The 18106-nt window shown below is 39.4% G+C and overlaps 1 protein-coding gene across 2 annotated transcripts in view; it reads right to left on the reverse strand.

The window, feature by feature from the left end:
* Positions 1 to 3696, reverse strand: part of nsg2 (neuronal vesicle trafficking associated 2) — a 62236-nt gene extending 58540 nt beyond the window's left edge. The window contains exons 1-3 of one of the 2 annotated variants that reach the window (XM_052014250.1): positions 3552 to 3696; positions 2362 to 2528; positions 1806 to 1925 (exon numbers count right to left, since the gene is read on the reverse strand). In XM_052014250.1, coding sequence (XP_051870210.1) covers positions 1806 to 1925; positions 2362 to 2490 — 249 coding nt within the window. In that variant the 5' untranslated portion in view covers positions 2491 to 2528; positions 3552 to 3696. The remainder of the gene's footprint in view (positions 1 to 1805; positions 1926 to 2361; positions 2529 to 3551) is intronic. The other variant, XM_052014251.1, reaches the window with a different exon arrangement.
* Positions 3697 to 18106: the final 14410 nt, after the last annotated feature.

The raw sequence follows: 18106 nt of genomic DNA on the forward strand, positions 1-18106 counted from the left end.
TTTCAGGCAACTGGCAAGGTGATGATTGACAGGTATGGAGCATACAATAGAAGATTGAACCTGGAGTTCAGTTTCATATGTATCCTAGACCAGAGCAGTGAAAGCATTGCTTGGGTATACCAATAATCTATTCAATGAGGTTGCAGGTGGCAGCACTGCATCCACTCTATACATTGCCATGCTCTTCTGTATGTGGTTCTGACAGGAGTCAAGAGCTAACCGGTGGGAAGGTAGCCCATGGAGAAAGATGGAGGGAATATTATAAAATATATAGATTGTAACTGTTATCCAGTATTAGGCAGTGACAATAAAGATCCACTGGATAAGGTCATAGCTGCACATGTAGGAAGTGGAAACTCTTGCAGTTGCAGAATATCACAGCTTTCAGTCACAGAAGATGAATACCATTCTCCAGAAGTAAAATGGCCTCCTAATGCAGGATTATGCTACAAACTGAAAAACATTTGAGCTGTCTCTGGGACCAGCCAGGAAAGATGCAGAAGCATTGAATTCAATAGTCTCCTTGATCCTTACAACCACTGGCAACATAATTCTGACTCTCTACTGCAGATGAGTTGTGACTATCCTTGTGACGCATCCCCAATAGCATCACCTTATTGAAATGGAGCATCCCAAGGCATTGCTCCTTGCCAAGATGCATGTAGATCTGTTCCCTATGCTCTCTTGATGAATAGATCCTGCTAAGGTCCTTTTTCTCCCCCTCTTCTAGTAAGTCTTCTCTGCATAGTGACTTCTCATGCACACTAAAAGGAACTTTCACCAGAACTCACTAAAACCTTAGATTTCAGGACACATTTCTTACTTTTGCTACACCACTCCCTGTAGTGTGCATGAACTGCACTGAGATTTCAGACAGGAAGCAATATTTCTTAACAACCAATGTCAACTTCAAAACAGCAACAAACCTGCGAGTAATCGAAGGTCTATTTAAAAGCAAAACAAAAATGCAGAAGCTGGAAATTTAAAATAAAAATTGAAAATGCTGGAAATACTCAAAAGTCAGGCAGCATCTGTGAAGAGAGAAACAAAGTCAACATTTCAGGGCGATGACCTTTCACCAATTTTTTTTGATTGGTTTGAGTTTTTTTTATTAGCCAAGCAACTTTGCCACAATATTTATTCATGGATCTAGTATCAACAAACTGGCCCTTTGGTGTAAACAGCAATCAAACTGGGTAATTTCCAGCCCTTTGAAATGAACAATAGATGCCAAGTCCCTCTTGAGTATTAGTCTGCATGAATAAGTAGATTGTTTTAAAGGATGCACTGTCACCTGTCTGCGTTATACTTGACTAGAATTTGTGCTACTTTGTAATTCTTAATCTACAAAAAAAAAGTGAATGTTCTCCCATGTTCATTACATATTTCATAGAGACCAATTGTGTATGAAATATTCTATTCATTTAAATTCACTGGTTATATCTCCAAGATATGTGAAACCTTTCCAGTCCATTTAAAATATAAATGGTTCTCTCTGACAAGTAATATCTTCAAATTACTCTCTATATATCATATGCACTTTGATTCATGACAAAATGTGAATATTTCTTACAATTAGAAAAATAAAGTTGGTGTTACAAGACATTCAATTTTATTAATATATATACACCAATATACTTAATCCTGGAAAAAATATAAAAGGTTCCCAATTTATTCCACTGCATATATCTTCCTGTTATTGCGATTTTTAATGTATTCGTTGTGTACTTAATCCTCCACTGGGCCGAAGATAATGAATAATATGTTTCCATTATAATAAAATGAACAAGTGTTCAAACCTTTACCTTGAGCCTTTCGGATACTCCGTCGTTGAAGCTGATGGTGAACTCAGCTATTTTGGGGACCCGCAGTTTCCCTTTGTTCTTTTGATCCGATTGGAATTCGGTTCTCGTTTTCACCACAACCTACAATAAAGGAAAATCAGGGCGTGCCGGTTCTTTAACCTGCGAAGCTACTCGCAACAAATACCTAAAATGTACAAACACAATGATAGCAGAAATACACCGCAATTGTGATGTATTCTTTAACCCACAGCCTCCTGCCCCACCCGATTCCCCTCCGCAGCCGTTCTTTCCACTGTTAATTCATTGGGGTCAGCACCTAATACGCTGATTCGGTCAATTTTCATTAGCCTTTACTTAACTTTTGATTGACCGATAGTAGCCCTCGAACTCGACCACAGCCATAGTCAAAATGGACTCTCTGGAAATATATTGTCCTTTCCACATAGTGTTGAAATTAATTAGTATTATTCAATATATAGTACATCTGGCTCAAAAGCGGTATTCGTTTGTATTGTTGTTGGTTCAGCTCTGTGGTGAGTTGACTGAAGCTCAGTACCTTGTCTGGAGCAGGGAACTGCAGATGATTCACATCCAAGGGTGTGATCAAAGGGACGGTGTGAAAATTATCATCGCTACAAGACTGCTTGGCATTCTTTTCGTTCAAGTTACTCCCCAGCTTCACCATTATTCACGAGGGCGGCTGCTTCACGTGCTTTCCAAATCCTGGGAAAACAAGAGAAACAGGGGGACAATGTTTTGACACGGGGCAAAGAGAACACAGTTGGATCCTAAAGAAAACCTTTCCACAGCATGCCTTTAATCCACGCCGTGAATTCAGTACAATGCCATCCTCTTTTCAGACAGGATCTGGCAAGAACGAGGTTAGAATACTAATTGCCTTCTTCCGTACTCACACTGTAATAAATCCCAAAGCGATTAATAAAGCGCCATATGTTAAATAAAACAATATAGTTTAACCATCGCAGTTATCACAATACACATGGATCCTCGACTCAAAGCTGATTTCAGCCAGCGTACAAAAAATTCTTCCTTAATGCCAAAGCAACGTGCAACATTACACCCATATAAACATACCAGAATTGTGTACGTGACCATAAATACAATCCCAATAACGAAAGAAAAGCCCGCATTACTGAACTCATTCCCGTCCCTATGTGACATTTATTAAGTATAATGGAAAGCAGCATTCGCATTTTCATTTCTGGGGATCTGCATTCCGAACGATGACTGCATTGTTATCGATACGTCGCCTTGAAGATTATGCGTACAGACTCCTTACGACTTGGAGAATTGTGAAGAATGTTATTTCAGACAGGAGAGACGAAACACGAACACCTGCCCTTTACCAAAGTATTTTATAAAATCCCGCATGAAGTGGATGACCGTACCCCCACTGCCATTTTCTCTGCCCTTCCAGCTCGCCCACCACAGCACAGCACCTGCACTAATCTGGCGTCCACGGTGCATCATTTATACCTGCCTAATTTTCAACGCGACGATGATAAATCACAAAGAAAAATGTAATTGTTCCGCAATTGGTTAGCACGCCGTTACATTCGTAATGGTTCGAATTAACATTATTCAAACAACTCGCACGTTAGAATTGCCAGTCGAATTGTTGCCTTTTTGGAGCTAAATGACGTCGGTTGAAATCCGGACCGTCCGAATTACGTTCGGTAAAATATATGGTAGTTTTAGTGTTATGCTCTTTTGATGCATACTTACAGTGTAGGTGGTTTTTACCTTTACAATAAAAGCACCTAATGTCACAAGATGGCGTTTGGTAAGGGGAAGATTTTGCAGTAGATTCTGACCAGAGAGCGCTCCTGCCGCAGACTGAACAGGTTTGGTGCTGAAAGTGAAAGCTCCGTGCGCTGCGGGACACTGACGTCCAACCCAGAACCGTTGATGCTCCTCTCTGCATTGGGCAAACAACGCCGCCTACTGCATTTACCCAGCAAAACTCTGCTACCAAATGCATCCAAGTATTACCGCTTTTTCCAACAGAATAACAACATTTTAGAAACTGCAGTTTGGTTAGAGTTCTCACTTCCTTAAATGTTTAAAAGGAACTTGCCCAAACTGATTAGCAGCGCCTTATCCCGTTGTGGGGATATTTTAAAAATAAATGGGTTTAAATGAAATAGAAGCTTACGGGAAAACAATAGAGCAAAATAAGTCGAAACAAATTTTAATTCTCATAAGCAACCTGTACATCGCCACCCAATCCCATTTGAAGACTGACATTTCACCAGAACAAGATATCTCTTTCATGAAGTGTAACAGCAACTAAATTGTGGTTTACAAAACTGAAGGTTTGATGAGAATTCCAGAGACCTGGAGCCCAGTCGATAATATGATCTAAACAACTTTTACTTTTTGCCTATCCGCCTTCAGCTGCTTTCCTCCGCCATCTATCTACAAGGCACAGGCCATGAGTGTAATAGAACTTTCTCCACTAACCTGGATGACGATACTCAAGAGGCTCGACACCATTCGGGAATAAGCAGCCCAGTTGATTGACATGTTGATTCTTATTTTCAAATCCTCTTGCAATAAAGGCAAATATGCTATTTGCTTTACTAGAAGCCTGCTCCACATAGATGTTAGCTTTCAGTGATGTATACAAGGATTCCCAGGTCCCTTTGATCATCAATACTTCCCATTTAAAAAAAAACTCAACCTTTTAGATGTTTCCAATGGATAAACATCACTTTTTCACATAGCATTCGGACTACTTTGTTGACGACCATTCACTGAGCTTGTCTATATCCTCTTGAAGCTTCTTTGCATCCTCATCACCACTCATATTCCCACTTAGTTTTGTGTCAAACTTGGAAATGTTACGTTTGATCCCCACAGCTAAATCATTGATATTGATTGTGACTAGTTGGAACCTAAGCACCGGTCTCAAAGCTTGCCAATCCTCCAGGTGCAGCTTGGCTACAATGTGTAATAACTACAAAATTCACCACAGTTACTTGCCCGGGCTACCCCGACAGCACCACCCATACTTGCATCCTCTGCCACTCAGGAGGGCAACAAATTTGTTGGGACACCACCACCTGCACATTACTTTCATGCTGCAGACTATTCTGGCTTAGAAATATAATGCTGTTTCTTCACGAATGCTGGATCTAAATCCTGGAACTCTTTACCCAACAGCATTTTGGGCACCGATTTACCAGAAGGATAACAGCAGTTTTACAATGTGGTTCATTGCCATCTTCTTATGGTTAACTAGGCATGGGCATGTGAGGGACACCCAAAAAAAAAACCTTTCAGCTGGTCAGCAGCTAAAGGTAGCAAATCATTCAGGTTAATGCCCAATATACTGACAGCTGACATAATTCCTTCATTCTGTGGTAATTGATTATGCCACGTGCATTTGAGCCATCACTACAAACCAAAGGCTCGCAACAAGACACAAGGGCTATTTGCTGACAATGTGGCTTATGGTTCTCATGAGCATCACACACACATGCATGCAGCATACAATCAATGAAGGTCATGCTGCCACATGAAATGCAATAAAGCAGAGCAATGGCATGCTGAAACGATTCTTCCACACCCTTGACCAGTCTGGTGGAACTCTGCAGAGCACACATCAAGATTTGTAGGAACCTCTCTGGCAGCTGATCTATATATGGGATCCTAATTTACCCAAACATGAGGAAGAATTTATAGAATTATTGAATTTACAATATTTTTGTAACAGAAACAACAGCTAAACAAAAAAAAATGCCAAGACATTCAGATATTGTTCTTTTTTTCCTCTATTCTCTTTATTTTTAAAAGTCATGAATGTAGTGCAACATTCGCACTAAGGTGTAATTTCTCCCTGGCTTTTGAAGTACATTGGCGTTTTAAGGGTAGTGTGCTTTTGAATATCAATGCACTATTTTAAATGACAAGTGGAAAAATGTTATTGTTTATATATGGACAAGAAGCTATAGTACTAGCGTCAATAATTCTAGAATATTGAAATTTGCTGTGTTACACAATAGGTGATCAATAGTTGTAACCTTTTGTAAAAATCAATATGCTTGTAACCCAAAATTAGTAATAGATACAATATCTTTATGGATTTCTAACAACCAAAACAAAAAGATGAAACAAATACTACAGAATGTGTAAGATGGCAATTAAAGAGAAATGTAATTCACAGTTAAGGAGATCTTTTCCTACTATAATGCAAGTCTATTTATAATAAGCCCAAGAAAATTCATATTTAAAATGATAAATTGTCATAAACATTGTCATCAAATAAATCAAATGTAACTACAATATTCTACAAATAAAGCTGCTACTGTGTGTCTAATAGTATACTTCACTGGTGTAGTGATAAGGTAGAAGAAATTTAATTGAACAAATGTGTACTTTCCTATATTTACATAACCCTGTTTTATGTACAGGGTTCTCCTGTTTTCTATCCAATTGATATGATACAATTTGAAAACAAAGAATTTAATTTTTTTCCCCATGAAAACTTTGGGTAGTGAATGGGACAGAATGCCACAATCAATATTTTTTGTGCTTCAAGTAATTGAGCAATCAAGTCAGTGTTATAGATAGATTTTTGGACATATGGGAATCAAGGGCTTTGGAATCAAGCACAAAAAATGGAGTTGCGGTCAAAGACCAGATCAATCATGATCTTATTGAACAGCAGAACAGGCTACTCCTGCTCCTATTTTTTTATTTTACAATTGGCAACAGCTTTCAACAGAACAGTTTTCAACAGAACAGTTTAAAAAGTAATTTAGCTTCTTCACATTAAGTTCTTCACAAAGTAAATAGGTATAGTCCGTTCTTCTGGATCAAGAATTGAACTGAGATGCATCGTGATTGTTTAAAAATGCATAAATTCAATCATGTGAACTCTATGTAGCTTTTACCCTATAGCAGATTTTTTAAAAAGGCATTTTGAGACAAAAAAGCTTATTTGAATGCTAAAGTATTAGATTTCAGTAAAATAAATGTTTCAGTCTGTGCTTAATTGGCAATGCTGCATTTTGGCCTCAGCTGGTTGAAAGCAACTGATAACAGATGGTATCAGCTGCTATATAGGCCAGAGAATGACTAAGTCATGTGATGGGACTTTTGTGACAAACTCTTAAAGGGGAAGGCATTTGGAGAATATTCTCTGAAGGATTAGCTGGTTTATTTTCTGAACGCTCAGCAATGCAGGTAGCATCCATGGACAGAGAAACAAAATTAACATTTAAAGTCAATGACCATTCATCATAAAAGGAAAATGTTGAAGACATTATGGCCTGGAATTCCTCAGAACAGCTCTTGCTGCAGCTAAACCTACCCGCTCAACAAGCTTTTACCTTAAGCAGGTTGTCAGTAAAGTCAGCTCCAATCAAATTGGTGAGGCCCTGAGCAACATAGAGCTTTCCAATTATCAATCCATTGCATGACAGAGCTGGTCTACCAACAGAGATCCTTTGATAGCTCATTAAATATGACCTGCAAGCTGAACCAGCTGTTAAGAGTTAAATTTCAGATCAATAGCCTTACCTCAGAAAGGTTCTGATACAAGGTGCAGTACTCTTATTTATGATTGAGCGACTTGGTTTGTTAAAACTGTGCTTGCTTTGTAAAATTGAGCCAATTGGAAATCATGTGGGAGTTTTGTGAGATAATGTTAATTTTGGGCTACTAGCAAAGTGCTTGATATTGTTCTGGACACTATTTATTACCTCTCAGCTTATTACATCTTCTCCCCCTCCCACTATCTTCCCCCTCTCATCTGGACTCGCCCATCACCTGAACCCACCCACCTATCCACTGCGTGTACTCCTCCCCCTCCCCCACCCCGCCTTTCTTATTCTGGCTTCTGTCCTCTTCCTTTCCAGTCCTGATGAATTGTCTTGGCCCGAAATGTCGACTGCTTATTTCCCTCCATGGATGCTGCCCAATCTGCTGAGTTCCTCCAGCACTTTCTGTGCATTGCTCCAGATTCCAGCATCTGTAGAATTTGAATACCATAGGTTATTGTTTTTTCTTACTTCTCTTGCTGTCATCAAAATAATTTACTAGCTATCAGTCATTTAGAACTTTATGATTCAAACAAGAGATCCAGGTTATATTTTAATATATTATATTCTACATTTGAAGTTATTTGTTGGATCTGTAACTACACAGTAGATAAAACAACAGCCAAAACTAGAAGCTATATAATAGGTTGAACAGTTCAAGTGCTCTCTTTCAAATCAAGCACTTTGTTTTGTTTAAGACTAATCCCTTCTGGCAAAACTGAGGAACTTGTTAATCAAGATATGTCTCAATAATATTACTCCAAGGAATAAAGAAATGTGTAACACTTAACATTTTAATTAAAAGTAATCCTGCCAGCTGATCACAAAATACAGCCATCTTGTCTGCCAAATGAATATGACTAAGGAAAAATATTTTTCCCTCAATAAAGTAATTCACCTTTCTTCAAATAAGCTATAAAATGACTTGTTAATGCATAAAAAAATCAGTAACATTTCAATTTTGGCTGCAACCATGATACACTTTTTCTTTGCCACAGAACAGCTCATGGCTGCAAATTTGATGCTATAATTCACAAAAGCTGGGAGTTTCATAAATTTAGGTATGCAGAATAAGCAACTGTAATACTGACCAGAATCAGAAAACAAAGTGTGGGCCAAAGAGGAAGAAAAGTTCAGAAATTGAATCAGGTCCAGTAGGTGGTCCAATGAGGTAATCATATTTAAACATTTTAATGCAGAGCCACCTTGTGGCCAGAATCTTTAAAAGTAACTTTCTTACACTGGCTAAAAGTTTCTTCCTCCCTGCTCTTCTTGCTGCGTGACACACCTCCCTCCTCACCATCTCCAGGCTTCAAAGAATTAGGTGCTTCATCCTCCTCTATATCCTCCATTTTTTAAAGCTGCAGGATGTAGGGGAGAGCAAAGCATCTAATTGCCATATTACAAGGTATGCAGTGCATGACAATAACTCTGGAGATTCACATTGGACTGCAATACAGGGCTTCCTCAATCCTATCCAGTCACCCAAAATAAAAATTTGGCATGTTCATTCTATGACATTTCTTGTTATACTATATCTATTGTGTCACTCCATCTATAGATAACTTCTTAGCATCCAAAGACATTACTGCTCTGATCACAGCCAGCTACACCGATAACCACCTCTCAAAGTGGCAACTATTATGATGGACTATTGCATGATTAAATGTCAAATCAGTTTTCTGGAGTTCACATGCATGCAAGAGTAAATGGTGTGGCATATTAATCTGATCCAACCTTTTCCTCTTCAGAAAATTTAAAATTGGGGCATTTAGACATCCGCTGTTACCTACACAAACAACAGCTACTTCCAAGCATCAAGACAAAGTAGAACCAGCCTTCCACTGAAGCAAAACAAAACTGCCTTCTTCAATGGATATCCAGTGCATTTACAACACTCAAACCAGAAAATAAGACAGATGTATTGTCAGGCACTGATTCTGTAATGGCTGAGTGGAAGGTTAGTTTTAGTTCTGCCTCCATATCATAAATGCAATATCTACTGTTTCCAAAATTTGCTTCATGGGAATTCACCCAATTGAAAGGTTCTGTCCAGTGTAAAAGCCTCCAGGGGAGGTTATGGAAGTCTGCTCATGAGGAACCTGATGCCGCATTAGGCAGAATGTGAGAGGTCCAGACCTTGAGTGGTTGAATACGTACCTGTTCCTAGAGACAGGGATAACACTGATGTTCCGACAGTGTGGAACAAGATAGTTTGCTGGGCTAGAGGAAATACCCCTGCTCCTCCCAGCCCACGACTGCTGTAAGGACACATAACTTTTCTCCCAGCCAGATTAAAACAGTAAAGCAGGTTAATTATGATACTCCCAGAAGGCAAGTTAATATTTATTATATTTAAATCAGAATCAGAACTATTATCACTGACTTATATAACATAAAATTTGTTGTTTTGCGGCAGCAGTACAGTGCAAAGACATAAAAATTACTATAAATCACAAAATAAATAAATAGGGCAAAAGAAAAGGAGTAACGAGGTAGTGTTCATGGACAATTCAGAAATCTGATGGTAGAGGGGAAGAAGCTGTTCCTAAATTGTTAACCTGACTTCTCAGAGTACCTGCCCATTCTGTAGTACACTTCTATTAAATGCAGCAATTGGATTTAAAAAAAATAACAATTTATCTGATCCCAACCCACCAATTTTGGGGATTAAAATTACTCCCATAGATTCACTAATGATTTTGGGCAATTATTGGAGCTAATGAGGCAGAGGGGCTAACTGTGCATATCTTGTGGTTTTCAAACTGGGGGTTATGACCCTTGGAACATTACAAAATGGGTTGCCAAAATGAATCAGACAAAGGTTAATAATGTGGGACTCAAGGATTGCATAGGGAGCACAGGAGATAGAGGCTCCAGGAGTTGTGGGAAGTGCAGGAGCTGTCGGGAAGTGTGGGAGAACATGGGTACATAGAATGGAGAACTGCACATCCTACCTCCATTCTAGTCACTCTTAATTCACCCAGACTAGGGATCTGTAACAGTGAAATATACATGAAATATAATTTACTTATGACAGTGCCTTATAGGATTTAGCTAAAGTAGCTTCACGGCACCTATAATTAGAGTTATAGTTAACTATTTATTTGTATTAGGTCACATAGTTAAAGTGGATCACCTGAAAAAAAAATTTGACAACCATTGATCAAGCCCACCCAGATGCTGTGATGAAGAAACCTGAAAGCATAGTGACTAGTTTCTTGGAGTACAATTTAAATGCAGTTTGTTTTAGCAGAGATTCAGAAAGCAGCCAGTATCACCCCACTTTACCCCACAAGGTCTGATATTAAAAAGGAGTATCAAGCCCATTATAGCTTCTATTAAATGAACATTACATAAAACAGAAAAACAAAATTGATGATACTTTAATAGTTTTATTAAGTATTAGAGTAATCTAGAACTTTGTGCACTGCCTTGTAAAACATTGCCTGAATTTAAATACATTTAATTTCATATATTACTACAAATATTTTATCTCAACATTGACAAACTAATTCTTGAATCTATTTAAAGGATTTAAGCTCACAAAACATTGGTTACTATACAAAAATTAAATGTATTGCAGCAAAACAAAACAACTTTTTGTTTTTATGTCATGTGAACATCTTATCAAAATGAATACTCAAGTAAATGGCAAATCCTCGAAATTATGAAGCTTTGTAATTTCTACACCCATCCAAAAGGAGTGACATCCTATAAAAAAACAAACAAAATTATTTCTGGAAGATATCTTTGCTCTGCAAAGAAAAACAGAAATTAAAATTGTGTCTCTATCTGTACAAGGGAATTAAGAAGTAGAACAACCCTAAAATACTGCAGAGGCCTAAAGGCCCCAGGGAACAATGAAAGATCACTCAGAACAAGCATCAGATTTGACATTAACAGAAAAGAGCATAAAACTTTGCTCATTGTGTCCCCAAGGGAAAATTCTGCATAAACAATCCCCAATGCAAAAAGTTAATCAAATGGAATATCTATTGAGTACTGCGTCTCCACAAATAAATTCACCACCTCACGGTGATTATCATCTGTCAATTCCAAATCAGGAACTGTAATGCCCTTTGAAATATTTTAATATTTCATTTTATATTATCCTTGACCAGATATTTTCCCAAGGCAGTCAACACATCTTTAGCTGTTATTAATGGGAGTTTGCTGTCCATTTCCAGTTTCCTACACCATTTAGATTTTCTTCAGGCTTGTCAATTTTAAGTCTCCACCCTCTGGTTCTGATCTGACAGCTCAAGTTAAAAAGCACAGGCTAAAGAGAGATAACATACAAAACATTTCCAATTCCAGCCTGCCTTTTCTATTATCTCAGAGATGCCACACTTCTGCCAGATGGTTAGAGAACAATATCAGTGGAAAGTTAGAAGCAGATTGTCCTTTCAAATGAGTTGTGTCCTTGTAAAGGAGATCAATGAAGAATAGAAATAAATAGATTGAAACAAAATCTGTCTCCATGGCATTAAGTCTCCTCTTTATCCAGATTCTTCCCAGGTACATCCCCAACATTTCCAAAGTGCCACCCTCCCCATCCTGGCATTTTTAATTTCCTAGCCCGAAATGCTTCCTTTGCCATACAGTATCAACATACTTATAAAGCATCTTTAACTGGGAGCTTCTAAGGCATTTCACAGTAGTATCAAACAGAATTTGACAGAGCCAAGTAAGGAAATGTTGCAAATGACCAAACAAAAGTAGTTGTAGACAGCATCTTAAAAGATAGGAAGGGAAAATGGTCAATGCAAGAAATTCCAAAGCCTAGGTTCTCAAAGTAATGTTTCCAATGTGCAATTGATTAAAATTGGAGGTCCCAAAAGGCCAGAATTGAGAGTGCACAAGAATTTGAGGGTTGGTGGACTGCAGGAATTTAGAAACAGAGATGTAAGGGCTACAAAGGTGTCCAACCCATTTCCTGCACTTCATGGGTTAGACTCATAACCAATATACACAATCAGCGAAAGAACTCCTGCCTTAATGATATTTCCTCCCAATCTGCCTTCTGAATGGATTCTTTTTCTTTCTTCTAGTTTCCATGTCTGTGTTGCATCAGTTCTTATTATGCTTCCTTCCACACCAGTGTTTTCACTTAACCAAGAATGTTACCCCTTTCCATTGTGGTTGAAGCAGTCCTTGAAAGTGTCAACCCTGTTTTCCCCATCCTCACCTTCACTTTCCTGACATTCAGATTCAACAGGTCATCTGCTATTTTTGCAATTCCAGCTTGATTCTGACACTAAATAGTACCAAACCTTCCATCTTTCCACCATTCTAAAAGGACTGTTCCCTCTACAACAGCACAGGCCACCCTTCAATTACACTTCCTTCCCAACTCATGGTGCCTTCCCAATCGAGCCAAAAAACAATATTAGCCCTTCTTTCTTGCTATTGTTTACAGGCCCAAACATTCCTTCCAAGTGAAACAGCAATCTCGCCTTCCTTTTTTGAAATTTTCGCCGCTAACAACATGGTCTCCTCCACATTGTGTAGGACGGTCTCAGCTTAGGTGGTCACATCTGAGAACACCTCTTTTCTTTTTCAGAGGTATGAATCCAAGCTTCTACTTGCTTGTTCTTTTAACTCTCTGCCCCATTCTGCCCCTCTACCTACATGATGGTCAATGAAACCATCAACAGCACCTCAACGTGATGTGAGACTTTATATCCTCAGTGTCGAATATGGAGCTCAATAATTTGGGATTATGACCATTGCTTCCATTTTTTTTCAGATAGTAGTCACTCCCATTTTTTTCAGATACAAGTTGCCTTTGTCAGTTTCTACTCTCCTAGACAGTTTTTGCTTATTCCATTACCTTTTTCTTTTTATCATCATTCCATTTCTTATTTCATAATTTCTCCCTTAAAATCCATCTCAAGTCTTTTTATTATCTTATCTTTCAACTCTCTACGCCCACTTATATAAAATCTGTTAAATAGCAAACATTTTCTCCTTCATTTTAAAGGTTATCAACTTGTAAGTTCAACGGCTTTTCTAATTACCTAGTTAGTGCCTGATCCTACTGAAAACAGCAATTTCTGTTTTTATTTCAGCCCATATTACTTTGCTTTTGTAAAACCAGAATGGAATATGGCACTGTGATACATCCTTGCCTCTGTATGAGAACATTACAAATTACAGCCATGTTCCAGACGTGCCCAGGAGGAGGAGAATTCAATGGATTCTGAATATTGGGTTGACATTCAGTTGGATAGATGTTTCTGATGTAGGAAGTGGCAAGTAGCTGTACTACACCACCACCATCTCCAATCATTGCATCTAATTTGTTTATCTGATCATTACTTTCATTAGACATTCCCTTGAGGTCCAGAGACTTGTAACCATTCCAATTCTGTGGATTCTGAGGTGCCATTGTAGGCCCCACAGATTCTGCCACAGTGCTAGATGGAGGCATGGATTTTTAGTTTCATAAGTGTTCTCCTCTTTCCTCTGTTTATGCTGGGCTTTTATGTGCTGGACTTGAATGGTGTCAGGCTTCTTGGGAGTTGCTGATGCTGCACTCATCCAAGCAAGTGGACAGTGATCCATCTGGCTGCTGACATGTACCTTTTGAAGGCCTTTCCATCATTTACATGTCAGGAGGTGAATCACTCAGTGCAGAACACCTAGCCTCTGATCTGATGATACCCATGTAATTTATATGGTTGGTCCATTTGAGTTTCTGGCAGTGGTAGCCCCAGGATATTAATGATGGAGGACTCGGCAATGGTAATACCATTGAATCTCAAGGCTCTCTCTTGCTAGAGGTGGTTATTGTTTGGCATTTCTGAGTCACAAATATTACTTGCCACTTTATCAGCCCATGCCTGAATGTTGTCTAGGTCTTGCTATATGCAGGCATAGACTGCTAAATTTGTTAATGAGCTGTAAATGAATTGAGCATAGTGCAATCATTAATGAACATCTCCACTTCTGCCCTTATGACATAGTAATGCTATTGATAAAGTGACTGAAAATGGCTTGGATAAGGACATTGTGCTAAGGATCATCTGCAGTGATGCCGTGGGACTGGGATGATTGCCCTCCCATCAACCACAACCATCTTCCTCCATGCAAAGTATACTTCCAGCCACTGGAGTGTTTTCCCTTTGACTCTGCCTATGGATTACTAAAGTGCCTTAATGACACACTCAATCAAATGCTGTTATTGGCAGAAACCTCACCTCTGAATTCAGCTCCGTTTGAACCAAAAATGCAATGAGGTCTGCGGCTGACTAGTCCTGGTGAAACCCAAACTGAACATTGATGAGTAGATTAGTAACTGCCACATGACAGTGTTGCTGACAACAGCTTCCATCACTTTGGTGATGATTGAGAGTACTACTGATTGGGTAGTAATTATCTGTATTGGATTTGTCCAACTTCTTGTAAATAGGATACATCTGGGCAATTTTCCACATTGTCGGATAGATGCCAGTGTTGTAACTGTACTGGAAAAGTATAGCTTGAGGTACAGAAAGTTCTGGAATGCAGGACTTTAGTACCGCAACTGGGATGCTGTCCAGTCCCATGACTTTTGCTCTTAGTCATTTCTTGCTATCAGGTGAGGTGAATCAAATTGGCTGGAAACTGATTTGCCATGATGGGGTTCTCGGAAGTAAGACAAGATGGAACACCTATTTGGCACTTCTGGCTGAACATACTGGCAAATGCCCGAGTTCTTCATTCAACACTCGTATGCTGAGCCCTGGTATTATTGAGAATAAGGATATCCTTGGTGACCATTAACTGCTTAACTGTCCACCACTATTCATTCTGAGATCACTTAGCTCTATCTATCACATGCTGTTTTTTCTGGTTAGCGCCCACATATTTCTATAATGCAGCTTCATTAGATTGGCGCCACATCATTTTTGGGTATGCCCAGTGCTGTTCCCAGTACATCCTTCTGTACTACTCATTGAACAAGGGTTGGTCATCCCACTTGATATTAATTGCAGATTGAGGAATACGTCAGCCCATAAGGTTACAAATTGCAGTAATGTACACTTCTGCTGCTGATCCATAGCAGCTCGTGGATGCTGAGTATTGAGTTGCCAGATACATGTCTATCCCATTTTACACAACTGCAGTAGCACAAAATATGATGGAGGGTGTCTTCAGTGTGAAGGTGGACTGTCTCCAGAAGGACTGTGCAATGGTCACTTCTTCCAATGGTATTGGTATATTAACCACATTAGACCCACTCTGGCAGCAATGTTCTTCACGACCTGGCCAGCTTGGTCAGTGGTAGTGCCACAAAGCTGTCTTAAGTGATATACAATAAAAATAGCAAGGGGACCAAATGTATGTAGTTAGGGAGTTCAATGCTTCTTTCATATATTGTTCAGCTGAGGGAGGAAGGTAGATGGTAATCAGAAGACTTTATGCCCTGAGACTTCTTGAGGTCTGAAATCAATACTGAAGACTTCAAGGGCTACTCCCTCCAGCTTGTACACCACTGTGCTGCTACCTCTGCCACTGGAACAAGATATACCCGGGTATTGTGATGGAGGAGTCTGGCACATAGTTGTTCTCACAAAATCATACCTTACAGATAATGTCAGACCATTAGTTACCTGATCTGTGGGACAGCTCTCCCAATTTAGCTACCAGATGTTTGTGATAAGGGTTAATTGGGCTCAGGGTGACTTTGCCAGTTCTGAATTTGATGCCAGGTGATCCTTCCTGTTTGAATGCAGTGGTAATAGTACATTAGAGTGGTTTAACACACAAAAAAGTACTGGAGGAACTCAGCAGGTCAGGCAGCATCTAATGGAGGAAAATGAACAGTTGATATTTCAGGTCTCCATCAAAGTGGTTTGTTAGGCCACTTCAGATGGGATTTAAGTCAACCATATAAGATGGCTCTGGATCCATATATATAGGCCAGACAGGGTAAACATGGCAAATTTCCTCCCTTGAAGGGCAATAGTGAATCAATTGTTTTAAATGACAATCCAGTAGTTTTCATGGTCATCATCACTAAAGTCAGTTGTTCTTTTTCCTACTCCCAGATTATTGACTAAATTTAAACTTCACAGCTGCCAAGGTAGGAATTGAACTTGTGTCCCTGGATCTCTAGTCTGGTAACTTAACCACTGCACTATCATGGTAGCCAACAAAATGCCTTAAGTTGAAGTTGGAGTGGCCTTGGATCTGGAGTGACAGCAACATGGACTGAACAGTTTTTCATTTGCCCTGTAAATTAGCTCCTCTACAGTGGAGACCTTGTAGAGGTAAAATGCAGCACTGCAGTGAGAAAAATTTGAAAAGAGCATGGGCAATGGCAGAGCCCCACATGACACTGGTGTACACTGAAATGTTTTCAGTCTTTTGGTTAAGATCACAACTTGCATGCCATCATGAAGCAGGTGTAGATTGGAGGTAAATTTCAGCATACAGCCAAATTTGAGAAGGATGCTCTACAGTCCTTCTCAATTGCAAAATGCTTTTCTGCATTCAAAAAAGCCACATACTGTAATATAGCCATTCCATGCATTTCTCCTGAAATTGGTGTGCAGTTAAGTTCACATTCACTGATTCTCCAGACAGATTGAATTCACAGTGTGATTCAGGGAGCAGGTCCTTAGCCAATGGGTGGAGGACGCTGACAAGGATCCCAAAATGACTTTCCCCAAGTCAGACAAGAGGAAGACACTTCTGTAGTTACCAAATTGGGATTTACCCTTTTTCTTGAAGATGGTGGAATGTAATGGAAAGGATTCTTAGGGATAGGATTTATGAGCATTTGGAGAAGCATGATCTAATAAGGATAGTCAGCATGGCTTTGTGTGGGGCAAGTCATGTTTGACTAATCTAATCGAGTTTTTCAAGGAGATGATGAAGGTAGAGCAATGGATGTTGTATACATGGATTTTAGTAAGGCATTCGACAAGGTCCCACATTGTAGGCTCATCCAGAAAATTAGGATGCATGAGATCCACGGTGACTTGGCTGATTGGATCCAAAATTGGCTTGCTCATAGAAGACAGAGGATAGTGGTGGATGGATCTCATTCTGGATGGAGTTCTGTGACAAGTGATGTTCCACAGGGATCTGTACTGGGTTGTTTGTCACATATATATGATGATTTGGATGTGGTAGGGTAGGTGAGTAAGTTTGCAGATGACACAAAGATTGGTGGCATTGTGGATTGCATAGAAGGTTGCCAAAGGATACCGCGGGATATAGATCAGTTGTAGATATGGGCAGAGAAGTGGCAGATGGAGTTTAATCCAGGCAAGTATGAGGTGCCGCACTTTGGGAGATCCAACATAAAAGGAGAGTACACAGTTAATGACATTGATGAACAGAGGGATCTTGGGGTCCAGATACATGGCTCCCTAAAAGTTGCTGCACAGGTTGATAGGGTGGTAAAGAAAGCGTTTAATATGCTTGCCTTCATTAGTCGAGGCATTGAGTTAAAGAACCAGGAAGTTATGTTACAGCTTTAACTCTGGTTAGGCCTCACTTAGAGTATTGCATTCAATTCTGGTCACCTCATTATAGGAAAGATGTAGAGGCTTTGGAGGGAGAAAAGAGGTTTACCAGGATGCTGCCTGGTTTGGAGGACACATGCTGTGAGAGGTTGGACAAGCTGGGACTGTTTTCTCTAGAGTAGCAGAGGCTCAGGGGAGACTTGACAGAAGTTTATAAAATTATGTGAGGCATAGATAGAGTAGGCAGCCAGTATCTTTTTAAGATAGATTT

This window comes from Pristis pectinata, chromosome 4 (assembly GCF_009764475.1).
Source record: "Pristis pectinata isolate sPriPec2 chromosome 4, sPriPec2.1.pri, whole genome shotgun sequence".
In the NCBI taxonomy this organism is placed as follows: Eukaryota; Metazoa; Chordata; class Chondrichthyes; order Rhinopristiformes; family Pristidae; genus Pristis; species Pristis pectinata.